The sequence below is a fragment of the Trichoderma camerunense genome, assembly GCF_050948025.1.
Source record: "Trichoderma camerunense strain CBS 138272 chromosome Unknown V8C40scaffold_15, whole genome shotgun sequence".
In the NCBI taxonomy this organism is placed as follows: Eukaryota; Fungi; Ascomycota; class Sordariomycetes; order Hypocreales; family Hypocreaceae; genus Trichoderma; species Trichoderma camerunense.
The window spans coordinates 914,769-937,641 of record NW_028145355.1 but is presented as its reverse complement, the minus strand read 5'-3'; the positions used below and the strand labels follow the sequence as shown (position 1 = coordinate 937,641).

The following is a 22,873-nucleotide window of genomic DNA, read 5'->3' as shown; positions in this document are numbered from 1 at the left end:
AGACTAGAGGAAATACAGTTATAGTAGCAGATCGTGGGTGTTTAAAATCTTCTCGGTCTCGGTCTTTCTGTCTTCCGCTTGGTAGGTACCTACATTTGGTTGGCCGTTGCGCCTGCAAACTTTATCTTTAGGCATTCAGATAGTTCTGGCATTCAGAAAGTTCCGTAAACGATGGATATCATCCTATTCTTCGCCTCCTACAGATTAACTTTTAATTTTGCTATGAGGATTAATTGGGTATTTAAAGCCTTTTCCCTTCAAACTTTGCGGATTTTCCCGGTCACCTCCTATATAGACGTCTTTCTGCCCCTTCAGGCTGTCCCTATAAATCTACCCTCCCAAATTCCCATCCATTGCATCCATCATACAAGTGTTGAGATTCGAGTGACTATATCCTCTTTCACACAACGCTCTCAAAAGATTTCACAATGCGCTCATCTACTCTCTTCAACATCGCCCGCCTCGCCTTCTTCGTAGTGCCATCGGCAGCTTCAATGCTCCAAGTCTTCCATGGCACCTCTTGCGAAGACGAACCAAACGGAGCAGTGACCCAATTGCTGTACGCGAGCCATGTTGGGTACAGCTTCTGTTCCTTCGCCGCTGGTTATGGCACGAGCCTGGTCGTCCGCTCTGGCGAAGAACCCGACAACCCGGATTGGCCATACTGCGAATGGAAACTCTACAGTGATAGAGCCTGCCAAGACCTTGTCGCGACGATGAATCCCGAGGGCCATAACTGTGCTTGTGCAGTCCTCCCCGCTTTCCAGTCCTACGAACTCGACTGCCTCCGCCTGTCAGGGGATCGGCGAAGACAACTTCGACGAGGACGGCGAAACACAATGCCACTAACCATCGATGCCGGCCATGAAAGCAACTTGACTGATCCAACAATGGATGCGAAGAAGATTACTTTCCCGCCTGCACAGTATTGGGGGGGCACTTGTGACCGGCCCATACCCACGTTCCGAAAAGACCTATCGTTTACGAGCGCTTCACAGGTTCGTAATATGGCCAGTATGATGGTTGAAAAGTTTGAAGTGGTCGAAAAGGGAGATCCAAAATTTGTTGGCAACATCTTTCGTATCGCCCATACACATACATGGCACATCTTTAACAAACTAGAGCTAGAGAAGCTTTGGATGTATAACAGAGTGCATGTGGTGACAGTTACGGGCCCCCTGCATGTTGCGGTCGAGTTTACAATCACCGCGATGCCTGGATATGCCCTCGGCTCAGCCATTGAAGCAATCAATCCCGAGCGGCTGCCGCGGGTGTTTTACGTGCTGTACTATACAATGCGCAGACACAACATGAAGGCTGTTCAATTTCGGCTCACTAGCATGGATGACGGTGTTAGCACTCCTGTGATGAGCATGGTTGTCCGTGTTCTGGGCACCGCGAATCCCGTACCGGAGCAGGGACCGTAGAGGAGGGAACGCCACGTCGTATAGTTTGATGCGGCAGGACGCCGAGTTCGTTTACTGTATACTAAAATTGTAGAGAAGAGAAATGTAGCATAGTTAGAATAAATGACAGTTGCGAGTTTGAAGTTGTAGATGATGCAAATCTAGGCAGTTTGTGGTGTTTTGGCTCAAAGTTTAATCTCCCCAATCGGCACCCCAGCGACTGCGTGAAATTCGATGTTAGAACAAAATACAAAAACCCCATTTACCAAATATTATAGGTCTCTGCCTTCCTAAATGAGTAGTAAATCTCGTTTCTCTAGTATCTGCTACTTTATATATGTCCTTCTAGTGCCTGCTACTGTACAGATATTTCTCTACTATCTGCTACTACCTATATTTATATTCCTCTACTGCCTACTACCATCTATATGTTCCTCTAGTATATACTACTACGGCTTACTGCTTTAGTATCTGGCATTATCAACGGCCTGAAGCTCAGGATTAGAGACAAAGCTCAGGATTAAAGACAAAGCTCAGGATTAAATACAAAGGGCGTTGGATAGCAAACTTGGGGTGTTGAATAGCCGCTCACCAGAATCCCTAGGTTTAAACCCATGACACGGTGCCCGTTGGTACCATCTAGCAGAAACCCCTGTAGGTCTTTCTACTATGGCTGGTTTTATCTACAGCATTAACATGCTACTCGAGCTTGTGAGCAGTCCGTCCATGTTTGCCGAAATCCCGGATAGTCAAGACCCTTGATCAGAACTATCTGTCATCATGCGTGCCTCAGTAGAAATTCCAGATAGCGAGGACTTCTGGTCAGAACTCTCCGCGTTTCACAGCCCCCCAAGGAAAATCCCAGACAACCAGACCTATGTAACGGATGTTGTAAATTCCATCTTACATTGACTCATAGACTAAAATTCAGTGCCTATCTTAGTATAGGATACAATATTCCACATTTTACCAAACGCCCTATTAGAAGATCGCCACCCTATAAACCCTTCTCAGTAAAGTTTCACGCATTTCTCCAACGGCTGATGCCGTACTCGCACCACCCAATAACATCGCTGCAGCCCCTTGCAGCCTCTCCAAATATGGTATCCACCGACATTTTGGGGTAATTAGTCTCGGGCTACCAAACGCCAGTCTCTATTTTGCAAGCGATTCGTGCGCCGTTCTTGTGAGTCTGTATCGCGAGTTGTTGGTTCGATGTGTTGGGATATTGGTTTTTCGCATCATGGCAGCACACAATATTGGTTATCGTGAATTTGGTCATGCTATATCCAGTACTTGATAATCTCTCATGCTAAGATTCCACCGGATAGCAGAAATTTCAGAACCAAGTTTAAAACGCGACGCGTTCAAGTGCACATCTTAACAGACCACAAATAGTCTTGATTCATTAAATTCTTCTCATAAATTGTATTACATAAAAAGGCATGGTATCGCTTCCGCTGCGCAATTACAACTCCGGTATTCGCATACATAATTCATCTCTCAAACACCTAAACTTTGCTACTCTTCTCCTCGTGCTGCACCTCGCCAATCTCGACAGCCTTGTTGTCGATGTCGTGGTGGACGACTTTCTCGACGGCCATGACGGCTTGGTCAGCCAGTTCCTTGTCCTCAAACACTGCGAAAAAGAAATGTCAGTAAACTGGGTCAAATGCAATATATCATAGCATGAGGAAAACTTACAAAAGGCGAGTTCTTCCAAGGTTCGGCCAGCCGTCTCGGGGAACAAGAAATAGACAAAGACAATCTCAAACGCCAGCCAGCAGCAGTAGACAATCAGCCATCTCCAGCTAATGTTCTGCAAGCCAATTGGGTTCACAAACGTGGCGAAGAAACCAGACAGACGTCCAAACAGCTGGAAGACGGAAATACCGCGAGATCGGTCGACATATGGCCACAGCTCAACGAGGTAGGTGTAGGTGAGGGCGTTGTATCCAATGTTGTAGCAGGGCTGGTAGGCAAAGATGAAGAAGATGGTGGCGGCACCGGCAGCCTTGTTGGGGTGATTGGCCAAGTTTCCAGCGATGCTCTGCTGCATTGTCACGGTCCAGCAGATGTAGACAACGAGGAGACTGCATGTGCAGATGAGGTACATTGTGCGACGCTTGAAGCGGTTGACGAGCAGAGACACAGTGACACCGGCGAAGAGAGACCAACAGGCAATGGCAACGTTAATCTTTTGCTTAAAGACGGACTCGGTTTGTCCAATCATGGCGAGGAGATCACCCAGGTAGTACGAGATGAGAGTGTTGCCAGACCATTGGGTGAACAAGCCGAGGAATGAGGAGATCAAAGTTCGTCGTCGCATGCCCGGAGTGGCAAAGATGGAGAGCCAGTTCTTCTTGTTGTTCTCAGTCTCAATCTCAATAGTGGTCTGGATCTGAGCCATTTCAGCGCGAACAAACTCCGAGTCTGCATCTCCTTCAGCGTGGTACTTGATGAGAATCTCGTTGGCCTCGGCGCTGCGGCCCTTTGTGACGAGCCATCGGGGGCTTTCGGGCAGCATGAAGACAAAGACAATCTGCATGACGGACGGCACCATCTGCAGCAGCGAGGGGATTCGCCAGCCCCAGTTGTTGGGGATGCTATTTGTGCCAAAGGTGATGGCGGCGGCAACAATCTGGCCGATGAAGTAGGCGACGTTGAAGAGGGATGTGAGGACGGCACGCTCCTTGGGGTAGCCAAGCTCTCCGATGAGAGACGAGCCAGAGACGATGCAGGTCGGGATTCCGAAGCCGAGGATGATACGGGCAACAATGTACATGGCGACTGTATGAATTCAGGTTGTTAGATGCAATATTCACAGATATGTCTGGGAAGAGAAAACTAACCGTGTTGAGAGAAACCCTGGATCAATGCACCGATAATCATGATGACGGAACCGCCCACGATGGACCAGCGTCTGCCAAACTTGTCGTTGACGATGGGGATAAAGGGCAGCGACAGAATGGCTCCGAGAGAGTATGCTGCCGCGATGATGCCCTTGAGAGATCCCTGAGGATTATCAAAGTCTAGAGTGCATGTAAGTCAAAACTGCACATGATTGATATTACCGAATAAGGGGCCTGGAGGATGACCTACAGTCAACCCATGACGGGACAATCTGAAGAGCGTTAATCATCTGGGAATCGAACCCAGACGTCAACTCGATGCCCATACATGCCGGGAAGAGAATGCAGTAAAGATATCTCAGGTTCGGCTTCTTGTACCACGGCACCTTGTCCTCATTGGCGATGATGGTGACAATGGGCTCAGACGCCCCAGTCTCCTTGGTGGTGGGCTTGAGGAAACTCATGATGTGCAAAAGTCAACCCGACAGAAAGAGGAAGGTGATGCTGGAATGGAGATGATGGGGTTGCAAAAGGTGTTTTGAGGGCGACGATGCCTTCCTTTTTATTTCTGCAACATCTCGATTCTCGGGTCTGGACAAAAGGAGCCACAAGTAAGCGCAATAGCGATTTTTTCAGCCAAAAACACCAGACTATTACGGAGAATCCACCAGTCATGCCCGTTGCCAAGGCCGGCTAGCGCTGTGGGATGTCGCCAAGGGCCTGGGATTCCGTTAGTCTGGCTTTTCCCCTCAAAAAATCGTGGAGGTGAAAAGTCTGGGGTTGTTTGGGGGAGGCTCTAGTTTGGGAAATGTTCGGGGAGGCTCCCCGAAGACAACTCGTGATGGCAACGGCGGTTTAAGCTCGTAACCCCACATCAGCTCCGAGTAAGTCTGCATTAAGCCCAGAAATCATCCTGTCGGCGTTGCGTTTAGCCTCATCTGGTTGATGATCCTGGTCGTGAGTCTGGAGTTTGGACTCCACACTCCATGGGGAACCTCCGAGATCAAAAAACTGTTTCCAGCCCACTCAATTAAACGGGACTTCAGCAATCAGATGACGGGCGGTCCTGCGGCTCTTTTTTGCCGTTTGAAAACCCCCTGGCTACATATAACCGCACATGGTTGCTAAGAGTATATAACTAAAAATTTTATAACATTTTTCTCCCACCCCCCATTCCTTTTTGCCCTTGTACTCAGATTTACGTACCTTGCCTTTATTTCCTCCCCTCCCCAAAGGCAAAGTACATCACATTCCTTGGCCATATCAAAAGAAGAAGAAAAATCAAATCAAATCAAACCCAAGATGGGCGAGTGGCAGCAGACGACAAAATTGGGCTTCGACGTCGAGACCGTCCTGGCCCAGCTGTCCCAAAACCAAAAGATTGCTCTCTTGTCCGGTAAGCTAACCCCAATGAGTATACACATCATATCATTTCACTAAATCAATACCATGTGAGGGGGGAAATATAGGCATTGATTTCTGGCATACTTTTCCCATTCCGGAGCACAACGTGCCGTCAGTTCGCCTGACTGACGGGCCCAATGGCATCCGCGGCACAAAGTTCTTCGCCGGCGTGCCCGCTGCCTGTCTGCCCTGTGGAACGGCGTTGGCCTCCACATGGGACAAGCAGCTGCTCAGGAGGGCAGGAAAGCTGCTTGGTGATGAGTGCATCGCCAAGGGAGCTCACTGCTGGTTGGGTCCTACCATCAACACGCCCAGATCCCCCCTGGGCGGCCGTGGCTTCGAGTCCTTCTCAGAAGATCCTCACCTGTCTGGCATCCTCGCTGCCTCGATGATTCTCGGCTGTGAGAGCACTGGAGTCATCTCTGCCGTGAAGCATTTCGTAGGCAACGACCAGGAGCACGAGAGGCGAGCAGTAGACTGCCTCATCACTCAACGGGCTTTGAGAGAGGTATATCTGCGGCCCTTTCAAATCGTAGCTCGAGATGCAAAGCCTGGTGCCTTGATGACTTCCTACAACAAGGTGAATGGCAAGCATGTTGCCGACAGCGCAGAGATGCTGGAGGATCTGCTGCGAGAGGAGTGGGATTGGGATCCCCTCATTGTGAGTGACTGGTACGGAACGTACACCACCATCGACGCCATCAAGGCTGGTCTTGACCTCGAGATGCCCGGCGTCTCAAGATATCGAGGCAAATACATCGAGTCTGCGTTGCAAGCCCGCCTGCTTAAGCAATCCACCATCGACGAGCGTGCCCGCAGGGTCCTCAAGTTTGCCCAAAAGGCCGGACAGCTCAAGGTCTCAGAGGTAGAGAGAGGGCGTGATTTCCCAGAGGACCGCGCCCTGAATCGCCAGATTAGTAGCAGCAGCATCGTCCTCCTCAAGAACGAAGACTCCTTTTTGCCCCTCCCTAAAACCAACGCCAAGGTAGCCCTCATTGGCTCCCACGTGCGATTACCAGCTATCTCTGGAGGTGGCAGCGCCTCATTACTGCCTTACTATACCATCTCCCTCTACGATGCCGTCTCCGAAGCCCTGCCAGGTGCCTCCATCACTCACGAAGTGGGTGCATACGCACATCAGATGCTCCCAGTCATCTCTTCAATGCTGTCCAGGGCCGTCATCCACTTCTACAACGACCCCATCACCGTCACCGACAGAAAGCTCCTCGGCAGCGAAAACGTTGCGTCAACATCCTTCCAGCTCATGGACTACAACGGCGTACCTAGCTTGAACAAGGCCATGTTCTGGGGAACCTTGCTGGGAGACTTTGTTCCCACCGAAACGGGCACTTGGGAGTTTGGCCTCAGCGTCTTCGGCACTGCAAACCTCTACATTGACGACGAGCTGCTCATCGACAACACCACTCACCAGACTCGTGGTACCGCCTTTTTCGGCAAGGGAACCACGGAAAAGATTGGCACCAAGGAGATGGTGGCTGGTAGCACGTACAAGCTGCGGCTCGAGTTTGGGTCCGCCAACACGACCAAGATGGAAACCGTTGGCATGGTCAACTTTGGCGGCGGTGCCGTCCATCTCGGTGCCTGTGTGAAGATTGAGCCTCGTGAGATGATTGCTCGTGCTGTTCGAGCTGCAGCGGACGCTGACTACACCATCATCTGCACGGGGTTGAGTGGCGAGTGGGAGTCTGAGGGCTTTGACCGTCCGCATATGGATCTGCCTCCCGGCGTGGACACGATGATCTCGCAGGTTCTCGATGCTGCGCCAAACGCGGTTGTCGTCAACCAGTCGGGGACGCCGGTTACGATGAAATGGGCGCACAAGGCAAAGGCCATTGTGCAGGCGTGGTACGGCGGCAACGAGACGGGCCACGGTATTGCCGATGTGCTCTTTGGTGATGTTAATCCTTCTGGAAAGTTGTCTCTGTCGTGGCCTGTTGATGTCAAGCACAACCCTGCTTACCTCAACTATGCGAGTGTTGGTGGCCGTGTTTTGTACGGAGAGGATGTGTATGTGGGCTACAAGTTTTACGAGAAGACGGAGAGGGAGGTCTTGTTTCCGTTTGGGTAAGTTAAGGATCTTTGTTGTTTACTTGTTCATCGCTAATCCACCTCTCTTGCAGACACGGACTCTCTTATGCCACATTTGCCCTTTCAGATCCCGTCGTCAAGACAGTCCCCGAGACATTCCGGCCGAACCAGCCCAGCGTGGCAATAGTCAGGATCAAAAACACCAGCAAGGTCGCCGGCGCCCAAGTCCTGCAGCTGTACATTTCCGCCCCCAACTCCCCGACGCAACGCCCGACAAAGGAGCTGCAAGGATTTGAAAAGGTGTACCTGGAGGCGGGCGAAGAGAAGGAGGTGCACATTCCCATTGACAAGTACGCCACCAGTTTCTGGGATGAGATTGAGAATAAGTTTAAGAGCGAGGAGGGGACGTATGAGGTTTTGGTGGGAGTGTCGAGTCAGGAGATTCTCGGTAGGGGAAAGCTTGTTGTTCCCGAGACTCGATACTGGCTGGGGTTGTAGATGTGCGTGGCATTAGAAAGAACACGCACTCTCGTAATAGATTGGAAAACTTGCCAATGGATTATCTAATGATTGGCTGGATAGAATATACCTAGATAGATACTATGGAAGGCTACATTGCATTGTTATTTCTTCAAACTCATGAACCTGGCGATTCTGACTCAGAGTGCTCTCGTAAAAATTCATTATATGGGTCTTGCTCCTCCTCAGCTGACACTTCTCGAAAACGTATGGGCAGTGAGTGTGTAAGCAAAGAGTAAGTCATAATATACTGTAAAATATTGAATATACTAGAAACTACCACGTGTAGCTTACTGCTTCAGCAGCCAATCCAACAACACAGCCATCTCCCTAATCCCCCCTCCCTGATCCCCCCATGTCTCCAGCCTCTCCTGAACCATGCCCACGCATTCTCGCCACAGCGGTGGCACGACAACATGCGCCGCAGACTCCACCCCAGCCTGCTTGCCCCGAAATGCCGCAATCAGGCACAGCGCGTGGTTGAAGCGCACGCGGCAGGCTCCCCACGATCCGGGGTGCCGGAAGAAGGCGTTTTCCGTCTGGATCCGATAGATGCTCAGCCTCAACCCCAGCGAGGCGTGAGCACCAAAGGTTTCGACTTGAGAGCGTGTTAGACGCATGCCACCGTGGAGACACATGTACAGGTAGGCACGGCAGAGAAGCTCGCGGACCTCGGCGTACCGCTCGCGCATGAGCTTGACGAGTTCGGGCTCGTCGGTGGATGGGCGTGAATCGGGCGGGATGTGGAAGCGGAGGGCTGGAGGGAGGCAGTCGAGCCACTGCTGTAACTGGCCCTCGAGCTTCTGTAAAGTGTCTGCGAGCTGGGAGGCGGTAAGGGAGTCGATGTTTGGTGATAGGACGGTGGCGGCGCTGCGGGTGCGGTTGAGCAGGCGGCGGAGAGATATCTCGGCGAGGTAGTAGTAGTAGGACAGCGTGGTGGACTGCTCGTGACGGGTGCTGTCGACGGGGCTTTGGCCGAAGCTCTCGATTGTTGGGAATGTAGGGAGGGCATAGGGGAATGATGATTCTTGAAGTGTGCACGAGGGGAGGCCATTGAGTTCGTGCCGTACCTCACTAAGAACATCAGCATGTGAGCTTCAAACCAACCTTTATGTCAATTGGCATTTAAGAAAAGACGTACCATTCGGATTTGAGACACGTCCAGTAGAGTCGTTGTTCAAGACCTTAAACAGCTTTGTCAATACTCCCTACCCAAGGCAGCAGTGGTGGACTTGATGGACAACATACTCTCTTCCTGCTTCGGCCGCTGCGTCTTGCCATCGGAATGCTTCAAGTTGTATGCTTCCCACATCATTGACGCTGTACGGAACATTTTCCACCCAGGTATTGGCTCAATATTGTACTGATACCACATTCTTATACCCCACGTCAGCAGAAGCATCGACATGGACATTTTTGACAACACATACCCAAAGAGACAAAAGCACACGACGCCGAGCAGCGAATCGTCCAAGTATGCCGTAGACATTCGCTTCTGTGCCATCGCAATGTACATCAGAGACTCTCTCATGCGGTGATCAGGCACCGCCATGGTGACACGCTGCCTGGGATAGAGATCCAGCTCCTCGTCTGACTCGATATTCCGCCGCTCATCGTCGGGATAATTGCCCCAGACGGCGGCCAATGCAAACACCAAGAGCACTAGACATGAGGTGGCTGACCAACCAAAGCCGTTTTCCAGGACGTAGGCAATGTGAGCATCAAGTTGGTCGGCGTCGACAATGGGATTCTTTCCCTGGATCTTGCTCATGTAAATGTCTCGCAGCTCAAACATGCGTTCTGGGGAGGGGTTTGACACTTCTGTTTTTTGTTGCCCGCATATCGTCTTGATTAGCCAATGTAAAGTTTTGATCCAACATGGAATTGCATGCAATAAGTTAAACTTGGCACGTACCCAGGTCGGATGGCTTCGGCTTCTCAGCGTACTCTGACGAGGGAAACGTGCTGACCGGCCGCTCCTGCGGGAAGACAGACCAGCCCAGGATCATGTCAGAGCCCGTGATTGGCGTCCAAGGAGTGTCCTTTCGCGACATGAGCTCGAGGTTGTCTCCCTCCACGTCCAGCACGCGAGACAGCTGGTCGGGCCGCGGCTGGAGGCCATTCCTAATACCACCCTCCGAGAGACTGGACAGGAGACGCCCCTGCTCTTCAACGGCCGTCAAAATTTTCTTGCCCCAGGTTTCGAATCTACAAGACAAGAAGGAAGAAAGAAAAAACCATTAGAATCAGCATTTCGACATGGGTTTTAACTAAAGAACAGGCTGTGTATTGCCCGCTTACATTGAGAATGGATCTTTATCAGGATAATGGCAGCCCACGCCGCGCTCGGCGCATTTTGCGCACGTCGGGCGAGCAGAGTCGCACCGGGTCTTGCTAACGCGGCATGCGTCACAGGCGGCCAGGATCCTTGTATGCGAAGGAACGTCTTTAGGGCGTTTTCTCTTCTTACTACTATTTGTTGTATCCATCGAGACAGCAGCAGTTGGCCGCGGGAGGGAGTTGTTCGCCTCCATTGTAGTTGAATACTTTTTGGATACTCTTTAGGGAGTAATGGGATCCAGAAAATAGCGGGTAACCTACCGGTATCTTCTGCCGGGACTTTTAAAACACCGAAACACTGGGCTGGGTTGGGGGAGCGATGGATGGATGATTGCTTAGATCAGTTTGCTGGATCAAAAACGTGATGGTTGTAGGGAGCGGATTAGCGTTCACCCCACAATGCAGGAAGATGTAACCTTCTTATACACGTGGCTAGTCCTGAATTGGGGGGATTCTAGACTTACGCCTCGTCCTTCTATTACCCCATGTTATTATGAATCTGATGCTAGATTATGTAGTTTGCTGCAAAACATACGTGGAGAGATGGGGGGAATGAGAGGGCAAGTTGATGTGAAGAGGAGGACAAAAACAATACGAGTTAATTTTTGAAGAAGTTGATGAGGTTGGGCATGTACAATGTATGAAACTTTTTGTGAAGTAGACAGCGGGAGAGAAGACTGAAAGCTGTGAATTGGAGAATTCGATGCTGCTGAATGACCAAAAAAAAAACAGAATGCGGAGTAGTAAGGGTCCACGGGTAAGGACGGAAAGGACGGGTAAGCAGCGCGGAATTACAATGCACCGAACAGACTATTGCTCTATAAGTGAGTTACCTTGAGATGCTCGTTCTACTGCATGCACACAAGAATATTTCAATTTTTATTTATTGTTAGGTATGCGCTGGGATTCTCATCTGGTGCATTGGAGATGAGCGTCCATGAGTACATGTATGCTCTGTTCTCCCATGGAGGGGTAGCAGAGCACAATGCAATGGATCTCTCCAAGACTGAGCGCAAAATATTGACCACGCCAACTCTACGGAATCGGCGCTGCTACCCTACACAAACAAAACAGATTTTGAGTATGCGGCTTCTGCAGCCATGAATGGACCAGATTATGCATAAACTACATGCAGGTGGTTTCTTTATTTTTATTTGACCTATCTACATCCATTCTAGCTGATATCAACGAACTATGCTAGGCAGTGTGTGTGGATTTGATATGCTGCGTCAAGAGCATATGAAAACTGATAACTAAAACGCTACTATCATGGATCAAGCCACGACTCAAGTCTGTCATAGCCAATCCTCTGTATTTACATTTCTGGAGATGTACATATTGACGTTCTTGCTGATGACATTGCATCAGTCCCAATTAATCCCATGATCTAGCGACTACTATGTCGAGATGCTTTATGGCAATATTTGGATGCAGCTCTGCACTTTGAATCGCACGCAAAATGACAGACAATGGGCAGATACTCTGTAATATGGGGAACCCACACTGCCGGATAAAATGCGGGCCCGACATTTAGCCTTTTCCCACCCCGCTAGTCCCCATTTGATGCGTTGCTAAACCTCGGCGCTTTGCGATTTCTTACTAAGCACAAGCGCACAGAGTACCGAGGTACCTCCTCTCACCGGAGAATCCGCCTCTCCTTTATTCCGGATTGATAAGACAAGGGCAGCGTTTGGTTTCACAACTCTGACAGATTTTACTCCGTACTCTTCCAAGCGATCCCGCCAAATAAACTCATCAGTCGCATTACTGTTTCAAAAGCTTATCGGATCTAGCCACATGGGATAAGTTTCCAATTATCTGGTGCATGTCTCGCTTGCCGCTCTGTGGGCGTAGAATGCCATTGGCCCGCATAACTGCTGGTATTAGATAGAGTGGTATCGTTGCACCGGTTGCATCCGAACATCAACGAGAATGGAAACAAAAGTCACAAGTAGCACGGAGTCTTTTACATGCCGTTCCTAACTAGGCAATGCGGTCTATAATAGTTTATTACGCGCTGTACTATACATGATTCCTTGGATCGAGATTAGGTCCAGTTCCATCCTCAGGTCGGCCCCTCGTCTCTTCTTCCCTTGCCCAGCCAGCAGACCACTTTTGTAATATCGGGAAAGTGGGAGATTTTTCTTCTTCTCGGGTTCGGTCATCTGCCACCGAGCTGCCCTCGGTTAGCCAAACAAGGCTGAACAAGGCTTGTCATAAACGGTAATTTGTTTATACTCCGTGAGGAATCCCGAAAACCGGCCAAGATTCCCCACTGTTTCAGGAACAAGACCCCGTTTGCCGCGCGGACTTTGAGACAATAGTGTCTAAGTGAAACGCTATGAAATCGTACGACACATGTAATTGTTGACGATGAGTATCTATGATGATGAGTGAATTGCTTTTTTGGTGATATATAGGTGCTGTGATGCCGTCGCTAATTACATCGTTTTCTTGTTCTTCACCACTCTTTTCCATCTTCACTTTTTACCATTCCATTCTATATCAACTCAGAGTTTCAAGCTTTCGCCGGTCGATTGCCTCTGACTTTTCCTTCTTTTCTGATTCTTCTTCTTCTTGTGTAATTACATTCTTTTTTCTTTCTCTTGCTGTTTATTTCCCCATTTCCAATCTCAGACAATTCAAGATGAAGACTTCCGTCGCTGTTTCTCTTCTTCTCGCCGCTGCGGCCGAGGCTCGTTTCGGCCAAGAGCAGGGCAACGGAGCCATCGCCGCCATTCAGGCACTGTCAAACTTGGGACAGCCCGGACAAGCTGCCACTCTAGCCGGCAACGCTATTCAGTTCCTCCTCGCTGCTGCAAACCCTTGTGGCAAGCTCAGCCATGCGGATTCAATTATTCAAGAGCTAGGCACAAGTGACGCTGCCGTTGCAGCAGCTCGTGGCCTCGTTGCGGCTGAGCAAAACTTCAACCCATTCGTCGTCAGCGTTCCTTCCATCTGCTCGGATCCTACTTTGCCGAAATCTGCTCAGCTTCGCGGTGTAGTTCCCCTGATTGACCCTGCGGTTGTCGGATCGGATCTCGAGAACAAGAATGCGGCGGCTTCCAAGACCAAGCCGTTCGCAGCTGATGGTCTCAGTGTCGCTCAAGTCATGGTCCAGAATGGCTTCTCCAACTTTACGGCTGTTGCTTTGGATGGTAGCAAGTCAGATGCCTCGGGAGGATCAGCGGCTGCCGGATCATCATCTGCTGCTGCACCGGTTGCTACCTCGGCTTCAGCAGCTCAGGCTTCTGCTCCTCCGGCTACTGCAGTGAACAACGCGGGATGCAACAGTATCGCGCTCCCAACTACCATGATTACCATTACGAGGACTGCTGTTGTGACTTCAGTAGCAACTGCTGAGGCTTCCAGTGCACCCGCTTCATCCGGCAATGCCTCCTCTGGAAATGCCTCTTCTGGTAGCGCATCAGCTCAAGCTGGAACATGCACCGGCAGTGGCAGCACTCTGGCTTGCACCGCTCCCGGCAATGGCTCTGGAGCCGTCAAGAACGCCGTCACCGGCAACTTTGACGGCTTCGTGGCTTCAACCATTGCAGGCCTGGACTTTGGACTCTGCGTGCCCACCATGAAGTTTGAAGCTGGTCTCGACGGACGATCCGACACCGAGTTTACCTTTCAGGCCATCGACCCCCTTGTCAACAAGGGCCAGGAAGAGGCGCTCAACCCCAACATCATCACCAACCGGATCCACGACCAGCTCACCAACGTGTGCGGAGCCAACGCGGCGGCCAAGGCTGCGGCTGCTGATGCTCAGGCCAAGATTTCGGCTCTGGGAACTAGGAATGCGGATACTGCCAACACGTGGAACTCGCTTCTTGGATTCGCAAACACAAACATTAACCCTGACAATGCGCCTCAGGCTGGCCTTGTTGGTCACACCTAAGCGGATGTGTGGTGATTGGGAGTGGGAGATGGGAATAAACAACAGCTTGGTTAGTGTACGATAGAAAAGTGTGGTGGAAAACAAAAACAAATAAATAAAATGCATATCAAGTCGAGCTGCTGATGCATCTGTTTCGTATTTCGTGTTGCTGTGTATATGAAGATTCGTCTGAGTGCATACACCATGCAGTAGAGTATTGTCAAGGCCACGATGGACCGCAGCCAGTGATGAGTTTGCCGACAACTTGTAGTAGAGGAGAGACAAAGAGAGAGAGGCCAACAGTTGGCTGACAAAAGTGTCGATGCGCTGCACAGACCCAGTGCCTGGCAATTTACGCCTCCTCATTTATCGTAGGACCAGAAAGACAAAGGAGGGATCAAGCAGCTTTGTACTGAAGAAGATCTCATCTTTCACAACTCATTTCACTGCGGCATCTTTCCGCTATCAAGACTCGAGATGAACAAAATGCTGAACTGCCTTCTCGTGCAGCGGCGGCGCGACTCGTCCGCGTCGGACTCGATACGAATCGATTCGGCTTCAGGCATAGACGGCTGCTGCTTTTCGGTGTCTGGCGTCCGCTACTTTGCGCCACGCTCGAAGAAGGTAAAGGATCATCTATGTTCACAGTCTCCAGTATAATGTATTCCATCATGCTAATGGGTTGTTTGGCTGGAGGATTCGAGGCTCCCCAAAACGGTCGGCATAAATTTGGCCACAGTATTTCCTGTTCCACCAGAGGACTCCACAGACATATCGGAGGAATGGATGCGGAAGCACCTTGATGAATACAAGACAGACGATGTCTTCAACGAAGCGTTTCTCGCCAACGTCGTGTTCCTCGAGTCGCGTCAACGTAATGCATTTGGGAGACCCCACATAACGAAGGAGGCCATCAACTTTCTTTACGAGCATGGCACGAAACAATATACTAAAAGCTCATCGTCGAATTATCTTCCTGGTCCACATGTGTTGGTCGATCAGGAGCTTAGAGAGGTGTGGAAGTTGGTGGATGATTCATATGGGACCTGTATGGTCACCTTGAAGCCACAGCAAGTGTATTGGGCAACAATTCCACATGTGGAATGGCTACATGCTAATTTATCTTTAGCCCATCCGACATACTAGAAGCTCTTATGATTAGGGGCCAAGATCATGCCCTCAGCTTTGCCCTCCCTTCTCGCATCAAAAGCAAGTTTCAGAGCCTTCCACTTGCTGGACTTCGCATTCTGATGAAAGACAACATCCACTTAAAAGGCATCAAGACGTCTGTTGGCAACCGTGCTTTCTACGATACTTATCCCCCTCAGGAAATTTCTGCCCAGTGTATCCAGGAGTTGGTCGATAAGGGCGTATTTATCGCTGGAAAAACGAAAATGAACTCTTTTGGGAATTGGGAGGAGCCAACTCAGTATATCGACGACTATCAAGCACCGTGGAATCCTCGGGCAGACGGCTATCAATCCACTGGTGGCAGTAGTTCGGGCAGTGCTGCGGCCATTGCTGCCTATGATTGGATTGATATTGCTATTGGCACTGACAGTACGTATCAAATGTGTGATTTGACAAATATGATTGTTATCTGACGAATTAATCAACAGCTTGGGGGAGTATTACTCGGCCCGCTCATTGGTGTGGATGTTTTGGTCTGCGCCCTAGTATTGGAAGTATCTCTACGGACGGTATTGTGCCATATGTCCAGTAAGTAACTATTCTCTTTGATCACTTGCATTAGACTAACTATTTAAGATCTTGGGATGTTCCAGGAATTCTCGCAAGAGATTTACAAAAGTGCAGGGATTTTGCTCAAGAATGGCTGAATTTTGACAACTTTGAGAAGGCACCCGAGGTATGTTTCCCTGCAAACGATTGGAATTCCAAAACTGATATATGTGTGCATATATAGTCATTTTCATCAATCATATGGCCAACCGACTTTTGGAAAATCATCGACTCTGAGCAGAGGAGTACAACAAAATTTATCGCCCAGCGTATGGCTACTACGCTCAATATTAAGTTTGAAGAAATTTCGTTTGAAGAGCGTTGGAAGAGCGCACCGCCAAGGTCTTATGCACCTTTGCTACCAGAATTCATCAATAGAGTACGTACTTGTTGACATGATTTCGTTATGCTGATTCTAATGTCCCGTTAGGCTACCTATAGTCTAGAGTACGATGTGTATCACAACAGCGAAGACTTTCGTTCCCGTTATTGGGACATGTTTAAACGAGCACCTTACACAACGATACCAAATGAGCGGCTTTGGTAAGGTTGCTTTTGCAAAATGACCAATAATTTATATCATTGACATAAAATTAGGCATGCGGGAAAAAACACAACTCTGAATGAAAGGAATGAGGGATTCAAGAAAATTGACATCTACCGCCAGTGGTTCCAACAAACAATTTTGACAGGGGACCATATAAATGCCATTATAGTAATGCCGCTTGAGGATGCAGCGCCAAGATACAGAGACGATGTCCCCAAGTAAGTAACATTTCAGTTATTTCGGCTGCTAGGCCCGGATCTAGGCTAACTGATCTCAAGCTTCCGACGGCCGCCACAAGATGGTATCAACGCCTTGGCTCTTGGACCCGTTATGAAGTCACCTATTCTTGCTGTTCCAAGTAAGATCATAACCTGCAAAGTAAAACTCTTCTTCTTCTTCTTTTTACTAATGATATACAGTTGCCGAAATCCCATATCGTTCCAGAGTCAGCGACCGGGAAGAGAAGTTGCCATTTGCAGTAGCACTGATGGGAGCACCGGGTATGGATGCGAAAGTATTCTCTAGACAAAATCACTTGCTGACACATTTAGGCACTGACTTGAAATTGCTCGACACTGCCATCGAAATCTTGCAGTCTTTGCATCTCCCGACAGTTGTTGAGGTGGGAAGATCCATGTACAAAGATTAGAAAAAGTAATGTCTGGCATTTGGTTATCGAAGGAGACTTTCCCGACTATGACAAAAATTTCAAAATCTACGCCCTGGATCTGAAGAGCTGTTTTCAGCAATTCAGAAAAGTATTTGGTTACGCAATACGATTTACCTACTTCTAAATGAGTGTTGCCCGTATGTGAGTGATTCATAGGAGTGCTTCCAGCTGGCATCTTTAGTGGCAGAAAATCCCCCACCTCCCGCAATGTGTGGCTGCTCCAGCCCGCGACCACGTGGATTTTCAATTTCCCATATCCTGGTCAATTGTCAAGGCGGGGATCGCTTCTCGCAAGCCACAGTCCCCGAACTGTCGAAGCGAGTGTGTTCGGTTGGACGATGAGTGTGTTGTGGCTGCTGTGGTCTGGTTTGGGGGCCAATCGAACTACCGTTCCACCAACATAAAGGATAAATATGCTGTTTGTCACACAACTTGCAACCAATAATAGCTACGATCAATCCTATGATATGTCCATTTTAACTAAATTCAAGAAACCGGGTTTTCTCCACACTGGGGAGATATTTACAATGAACCTGACGTGTCCAGTCTTTTCCTTTGCTGGACTAAATTGTAGATGGCTCCATGAAGCTAGGGTCTTCGGTTGCCCAAGCACCATGGCTAATTCTCAGATTGCAATTCCACTTCCGCGCACGCAGATCTTTTAACCTAATGGCCCTGGAATTAAGGTTATGTATGTTTACATCAGCAAAGTAGCGACTGATGGAACCTGGTCACGCAATGATGAAAGTTGTACCTGATGTTCACGACAAAGGAAGAGGTTGCTAACTTTTTCTAAATAAAAATGAAGAACTAACTAGCTCTTAATAGGATTGATGCTCGGCGTTGCCCTCTTTCGGCGGCCCCTGATACATCACGTGTTTGTCTGAATCCTTCTGTCACGATTAATTTCTTCAACTCAGCCAACAACCAACAACACTCGCTCTCTACCATCATCACGATCGCTACAAACCACACTCGTTACCGTTCACACGCTCGCTACTATGATGATCACTCCTTTCTGGGCGTCAGTCGCCCTGTTGCGCGCTTTGCCAGTTCTCGCTGCAACAACTCCATCTCCAACTTCCACCTCTGCAGCCCCAACCTGCACAGCCTCCCTCATCGCCAGTCTCTGCAACTATCCAGAACCAGGTCCCGACTTCGCCGTCGCCGAGGATAGCAGAGCTTCCTGCTGGGACTATTGCAATGCCCATCCTCCCTGCAACTTTGTCATCTTCGCCGAGGGCAACCCCTACACGGGCGTAGGCTCTTGCTGGCTGTATCCAGGCGAAAGCTACGATGCGAGCGCCGGCAGCTCTAGCTGCGCCGACGCCAACGACTATCTGTTTGTCTACAGCCAGCCCGTGTGCAAAGGCAAAGGAGGCAAAGGCACACCCACGGGCTCGGACAGTTGCGCGGCGACTGCAACGCCCTCTGCCATCGCATCGGTTTGCGGGTATCCGACACCAGATGATGACTGCTTCAGCAGTTGTACCGCTAGTTCAGGCGCAACAGACTGTCTGAGTCAGTGCGCAAAGGCCGATTCCTGCAGCTACGCCGTCTTTAATCCACACAACCCAGACAATTCGCCCTACGCTTCGGGCTCCTGTTGGATGTATCCGAATGGCACCTACGACGCTTCAGCTGCGACGACTTGCAAGGGCGCGCCTGAGCAATTTGTGTACAAGAACCCGTGTCCTAAGCCATCGCATTCCTCGTCTTCAGCTCCGGCGAAATCTACTGGAACTACAAGCACTGCAAGCGGAACTGTTGGTAGTGAGACTGGAACTGCGGTTGTTGATGCCGAGGCGGCTACTACTAGTGACTCATCGGCCTCTACTGTCCTCCTCACTAGCCCGCTAGCCCTATTCATGTCTATAGCTATGTTGTTATGGTAGGACGTTGCATAATATGTAGCCTTGTTGCTGGGTGTTGACAACTGTTCAATCGCATACTGTATATAGTTAATCTGGTAGTCCCTTGGACACATTGTCAAATAGCAGGGAAGTTTATAGTCACATAATATGTCATTTAAGACACGATTTAATCGGCGCACGGGTTCAGATTTACTCAATGAACGGCTCTCTCCATATAACCCCTGCCGGTGGCTGTGATCAGAGTAGCCCATCCATCCGGTCCAGGACCAATAGCGTGCTAAGGCCTGCAACTGAAATGATCTTGCCACCCGCTTCGACCTGCATCTTAATGTTAACACTACCACCGATCGGTGTGGATATAAAGCACAAATAGTTCTACAAGATCTGTTAATTATCTGTGTAAGGTTTTTCTATTTATTTGTGGTTTGATAAGTTTCTTCATATATATTCATGCCCGGATCCCCCTCTATGATAAACTCTGTTTTCCCTCGTGGCACTCTTTCATATTATTCCGAGTTGTCCATTATCTTGAACCGAAAATTACTGCATCACCAAAACATTCCTAAATCTTGGCTTCCCAGACACCAGACTCTCAATCGCCTTCTGTGTCTCGGCTAGCGGATAAGTCTCCACCATGCACTCAACTCCGTGCAGCATTGCAAAGCGAATCGCTTCTTCACTATCCAAGGCATGTCCGCTCGGCCATCCCTGGACTGCGGCTGCTCTCATGTTAATAACTCCCGGCTCAACCTCAAAAGGCGCCCCAACAGCCAGGTTGAGCAGCTTGCCCTCAACGGCGAGGCCTTTCATTAAAGGCCCATAGACGGTAGGGTCAGGCGCAGTCTGCACGGCAATGGCGGCACCGCCAAGCTTCATGAGCTCTTCAGAAACGTTGGATTTCTTAGAGTTGATATAGTGATGGGCACCGAGTTGCTTGGCGAAGGTAGCCTTATCATCGCCTGTCGATATAGCGACCACCTCATAGCCCATTTTGTTGGCGTATTGGACGGCCAAGTGGCCAAGGCCACCCAGGCCTTGAACGGCAACAACAGCGCCCTGCTCGACGTGCAGCTTTCGAATACCGTTAAAGACTGTAACGCCAGCGCATAGAAGAGGGGCCGTCTTGGCCGGATCAAGCTCCTTGGGAATACGGACAACTGCCTCTGTCCGTAGAATCACGTACTCGGCAAAACCGCCGTCCTGTGTAACGCCGTTGATTGCCGCATTATCGCACAACTGGAAGATGCTCCGCTGGCATTGTCGGCAGATACCATCATGGCCACCGTGCCAGGCACCACCAACGCGCTGGCCTTCTTGAAAGATAGTAACACCTGGGCCAACCTCGACAATATCCCCGACAATTTCGTGACCAAGTACACGAGGGAAAATGTCACCCATTTCGCCTGTACCAATCATCACATCACTGAAGCAAACACCGCAAGCCAGGACCTTGACTAGGACCTGGTTGGCCTTGGGGTGTTGAAGAGGGACATCTGATAGTTGCCAGGTATCCGTGGCGGACTTTTGTACCACGGCTTTGTAGGTTGTCGGTAGAGAGGCCATAGTGTCTGGGCTTGGTTGAAATATTGGAATAGCGTCGGAAAGTCTATGGCTTAACAAGAATGGGGTGGAAATCTAAGTATTTTCAACAAACTGTGGAAGGTCTAAGCGGAAGCTATATAGTTTCACGAACAGAATACGGCCTGGTTTCATTTGATGAAACATATATCTCAATAGTCTTCTAGTGAATGGACTTTTCTATCATCATTCTAATCCATGGATACTCCGGAGAATTCCCCCGTAGTCGGTGTAAAGGAAACCGGTAGCTCAATTGATACAGTGAAAGTCGAAACAAAAAAAAAGTGATTACGACTGATGACCAAGTGATGACAATTTCTGATCAAATCTTCAAGTCCGACTGCGAAACATTCATTTGAAGCCGTTGAATGGTTATCACCGTAACCTAAAATCGGCGATAAACGCAGGACCCTCGTAGGTGGGCTCGTATATTTCTGGATCTGACCGTCCGATCTGTGGGCCGCACCATCACTTAGCCAATCCGCTAACTTGCGTCTATCCTCGCATATAAGGACCGGGGATAGGACATTATGTCCTAGTTGGCCAGGTTACGTATGTGCATTAGAGATGGTGGTTATTGAACTAGATGCCCGTGTCTCGTCGAGGATGCGAGTTGCGATATATAATCAACATGGACTGGCTCTGCGACGTGAACCTTGACTGAGAGGATGAATCGGTTGCGCTTAATCACTAACCAATTCCATCAAAAAGCATTTAGAACTTCTTTCAAAATGGTGCAATGGGGATTCGAGACAGAAGGCAACGAGGTTGTCGACAGATTCTCTGAAAATGTCAAGGGTAGACGTTGTATGTAATGTCCGTATGCACAACCCTTTCAATCATATGGCTGACCTGACGTCTAAGTTGTCATCACCGGGTCAAGTGAGGGTGGTCTAGGAGCAGAGTCGGCCTATTCTCTAGCCCGCGCATCTCCCGCCCAAATTGTCTTTATGGGCCGTTCGTGGGAGAAAACAAAGTCTGTGGTCGACAAGGTCAAGTCTATCGGCTCATCCATCGACGTCAAGTTTGTCCAACTTGACCTTGAGTCGCTTGCCAGCGTGCGCAAGGCAGCAAAGGAAATTAATGATGATGCCTCCATCCCCCAAATTGATGTGTTGATGCTCAATGCCGGTGTCATGGCTCTGCCGAGTCTACAATTGACAGAGGATAAGCTCGAAGCACACTTTGGCACCAACCATATTGGACACTTCCTTTTGGCAAATCTCATCATGCCCAAGGTACTGGCCGCCGTCCGACCCAATCCTAGTGGTGAAATCGGTGGTCCAGGTACTCCTCGCATTGTTACCGTCTCCAGTTACGGCAACATTTTCTCAGGCATTCGGTTTGACGACCTTACCTTTGGAAATGGGAAAGAATACAATCCGTGGAAAGCATATGGCCAAAGCAAGACTGCCAACATTCTGATGACAATTTCCTTGAATGAGAAATTCCGTTCGCAGGGCATCGCTGCGTATACTCTAAATCCCGGATGTGAGTTGACTGCGCACTTGTAATAGCTTCCTTCGACTAACCCCAGCTCTAAGCAATTCGAACGAGCCTTATTCGCCACCTAAATGACGAGTCGACAAAATCGTTCATGGATCTGCTAGCAGAGCATAAAAAGGAAAGATACCCGCCAAAGACACTGCAACAAGGCTGCTCTACTCAATTGAGAGCAGCACTGGATCCAACCCTTCCTCGTAAGTTGTGCTTTACCACGTACTGATGCGATTTGATGGATACTAAACACCTGTAACAGCCAACGAAGAGATCTTCTTCTTGCATGATACTAAACCCCTCTTGAAGGGAGAGGACGTGAAAGTCCTAGCAGCCCACTCGGCGGATATTGACGAGGCACACAAGCTGTGGGACCTTAGTAACAAGATCGTTGGGGAACAGTTTTGAATCAAGCATTAGAATGTTGCTGTCAAAGACTTAAATTAGTAAAATAGAATGCCACTGAGGAATAGAAATATTTAAGCTGTTTTGTTAACTTGAAATCGTTAGATGA

General features: G+C 49.4%; 9 protein-coding genes across 9 annotated transcripts; 6 read left to right on the top strand and 3 right to left on the bottom strand.

Moving 5' to 3' along the window:
• Positions 1-428: 428 nt before the first annotated feature.
• On the top strand, positions 429-1,427 carry V8C40DRAFT_276531 (uncharacterized protein; the record flags this gene model as incomplete). The annotated part of the gene is made up of 1 exon (XM_083220856.1): positions 429-1,427. One exon carries the CDS (start codon positions 429-431, stop codon positions 1,425-1,427), a length of 999 nt encoding a protein of 332 aa, XP_083070671.1.
• Positions 1,428-2,917: 1,490 nt separating this feature from the next.
• On the bottom strand, positions 2,918-4,722 carry V8C40DRAFT_268524 (general substrate transporter; the record flags this gene model as incomplete). The annotated part of the gene is made up of 4 exons (XM_083219967.1): positions 2,918-3,045; positions 3,111-4,196; positions 4,259-4,438; positions 4,509-4,722. The coding sequence occupies 4 exons, from the start codon at positions 4,720-4,722 to the stop codon at positions 2,918-2,920; spliced, it is 1,608 nt and encodes a 535-aa protein (XP_083070670.1).
• A 653-nt stretch (positions 4,723-5,375) lies between these two features.
• V8C40DRAFT_281357 (beta-glucosidase) lies at positions 5,376-8,337 on the top strand (the record flags this gene model as incomplete). The annotated part of the gene is made up of 4 exons (XM_083221594.1): positions 5,376-5,388; positions 5,529-5,654; positions 5,728-7,747; positions 7,804-8,337. The coding sequence occupies 4 exons, from the start codon at positions 5,376-5,378 to the stop codon at positions 8,207-8,209; spliced, it is 2,565 nt and encodes an 854-aa protein (XP_083070669.1). The 3' UTR covers positions 8,210-8,337.
• Positions 8,338-8,383: 46 nt separating this feature from the next.
• Positions 8,384-11,285, bottom strand: V8C40DRAFT_252120 (uncharacterized protein). Its single transcript, XM_083217318.1, has 7 exons — positions 11,106-11,285; positions 10,532-11,045; positions 10,146-10,438; positions 9,661-10,051; positions 9,479-9,606; positions 9,372-9,414; positions 8,384-9,304 (listed from the first exon to the last, which is right to left on the bottom strand). Exons 2-7 carry the CDS (start codon positions 10,762-10,764, stop codon positions 8,521-8,523), a joined length of 1,872 nt encoding a protein of 623 aa, XP_083070668.1. The 5' UTR covers positions 10,765-11,045; positions 11,106-11,285; the 3' UTR covers positions 8,384-8,520.
• Positions 11,286-12,967: 1,682 nt separating this feature from the next.
• On the top strand, positions 12,968-14,548 carry V8C40DRAFT_252118 (uncharacterized protein). The gene has a single exon (XM_083217317.1). It carries the CDS (start codon positions 12,999-13,001, stop codon positions 14,472-14,474), a length of 1,476 nt encoding a protein of 491 aa, XP_083070667.1. The 5' UTR covers positions 12,968-12,998; the 3' UTR covers positions 14,475-14,548.
• A 391-nt stretch (positions 14,549-14,939) lies between these two features.
• V8C40DRAFT_276526 (amidase signature domain-containing protein) lies at positions 14,940-17,389 on the top strand (the record flags this gene model as incomplete). Its single annotated transcript, XM_083220855.1, has 11 exons — positions 14,940-15,077; positions 15,150-15,523; positions 15,583-16,013; positions 16,073-16,172; positions 16,221-16,320; positions 16,378-16,572; positions 16,624-16,736; positions 16,791-16,958; positions 17,019-17,098; positions 17,160-17,240; positions 17,292-17,389. 11 exons carry the CDS (start codon positions 14,940-14,942, stop codon positions 17,387-17,389), a joined length of 1,878 nt encoding a protein of 625 aa, XP_083070666.1.
• An 857-nt stretch (positions 17,390-18,246) lies between these two features.
• On the top strand, positions 18,247-19,648 carry V8C40DRAFT_252115 (uncharacterized protein). The gene has a single exon (XM_083217316.1). It carries the CDS (start codon positions 18,412-18,414, stop codon positions 19,303-19,305), a length of 894 nt encoding a protein of 297 aa, XP_083070665.1. The 5' UTR covers positions 18,247-18,411; the 3' UTR covers positions 19,306-19,648.
• Positions 19,649-19,680: 32 nt separating this feature from the next.
• V8C40DRAFT_66949 (GroES-like protein) lies at positions 19,681-21,067 on the bottom strand. The gene has a single exon (XM_083223278.1). The coding sequence runs from the start codon at positions 20,845-20,847 to the stop codon at positions 19,825-19,827; it is 1,023 nt and encodes a 340-aa protein (XP_083070664.1). The 5' UTR covers positions 20,848-21,067; the 3' UTR covers positions 19,681-19,824.
• A 526-nt stretch (positions 21,068-21,593) lies between these two features.
• On the top strand, positions 21,594-22,767 carry V8C40DRAFT_268517 (NAD(P)-binding protein; the record flags this gene model as incomplete). The annotated part of the gene is made up of 4 exons (XM_083219966.1): positions 21,594-21,669; positions 21,727-22,353; positions 22,407-22,562; positions 22,622-22,767. 4 exons carry the CDS (start codon positions 21,594-21,596, stop codon positions 22,765-22,767), a joined length of 1,005 nt encoding a protein of 334 aa, XP_083070663.1.
• Between the last annotated feature and the right edge of the window lie 106 nt (positions 22,768-22,873).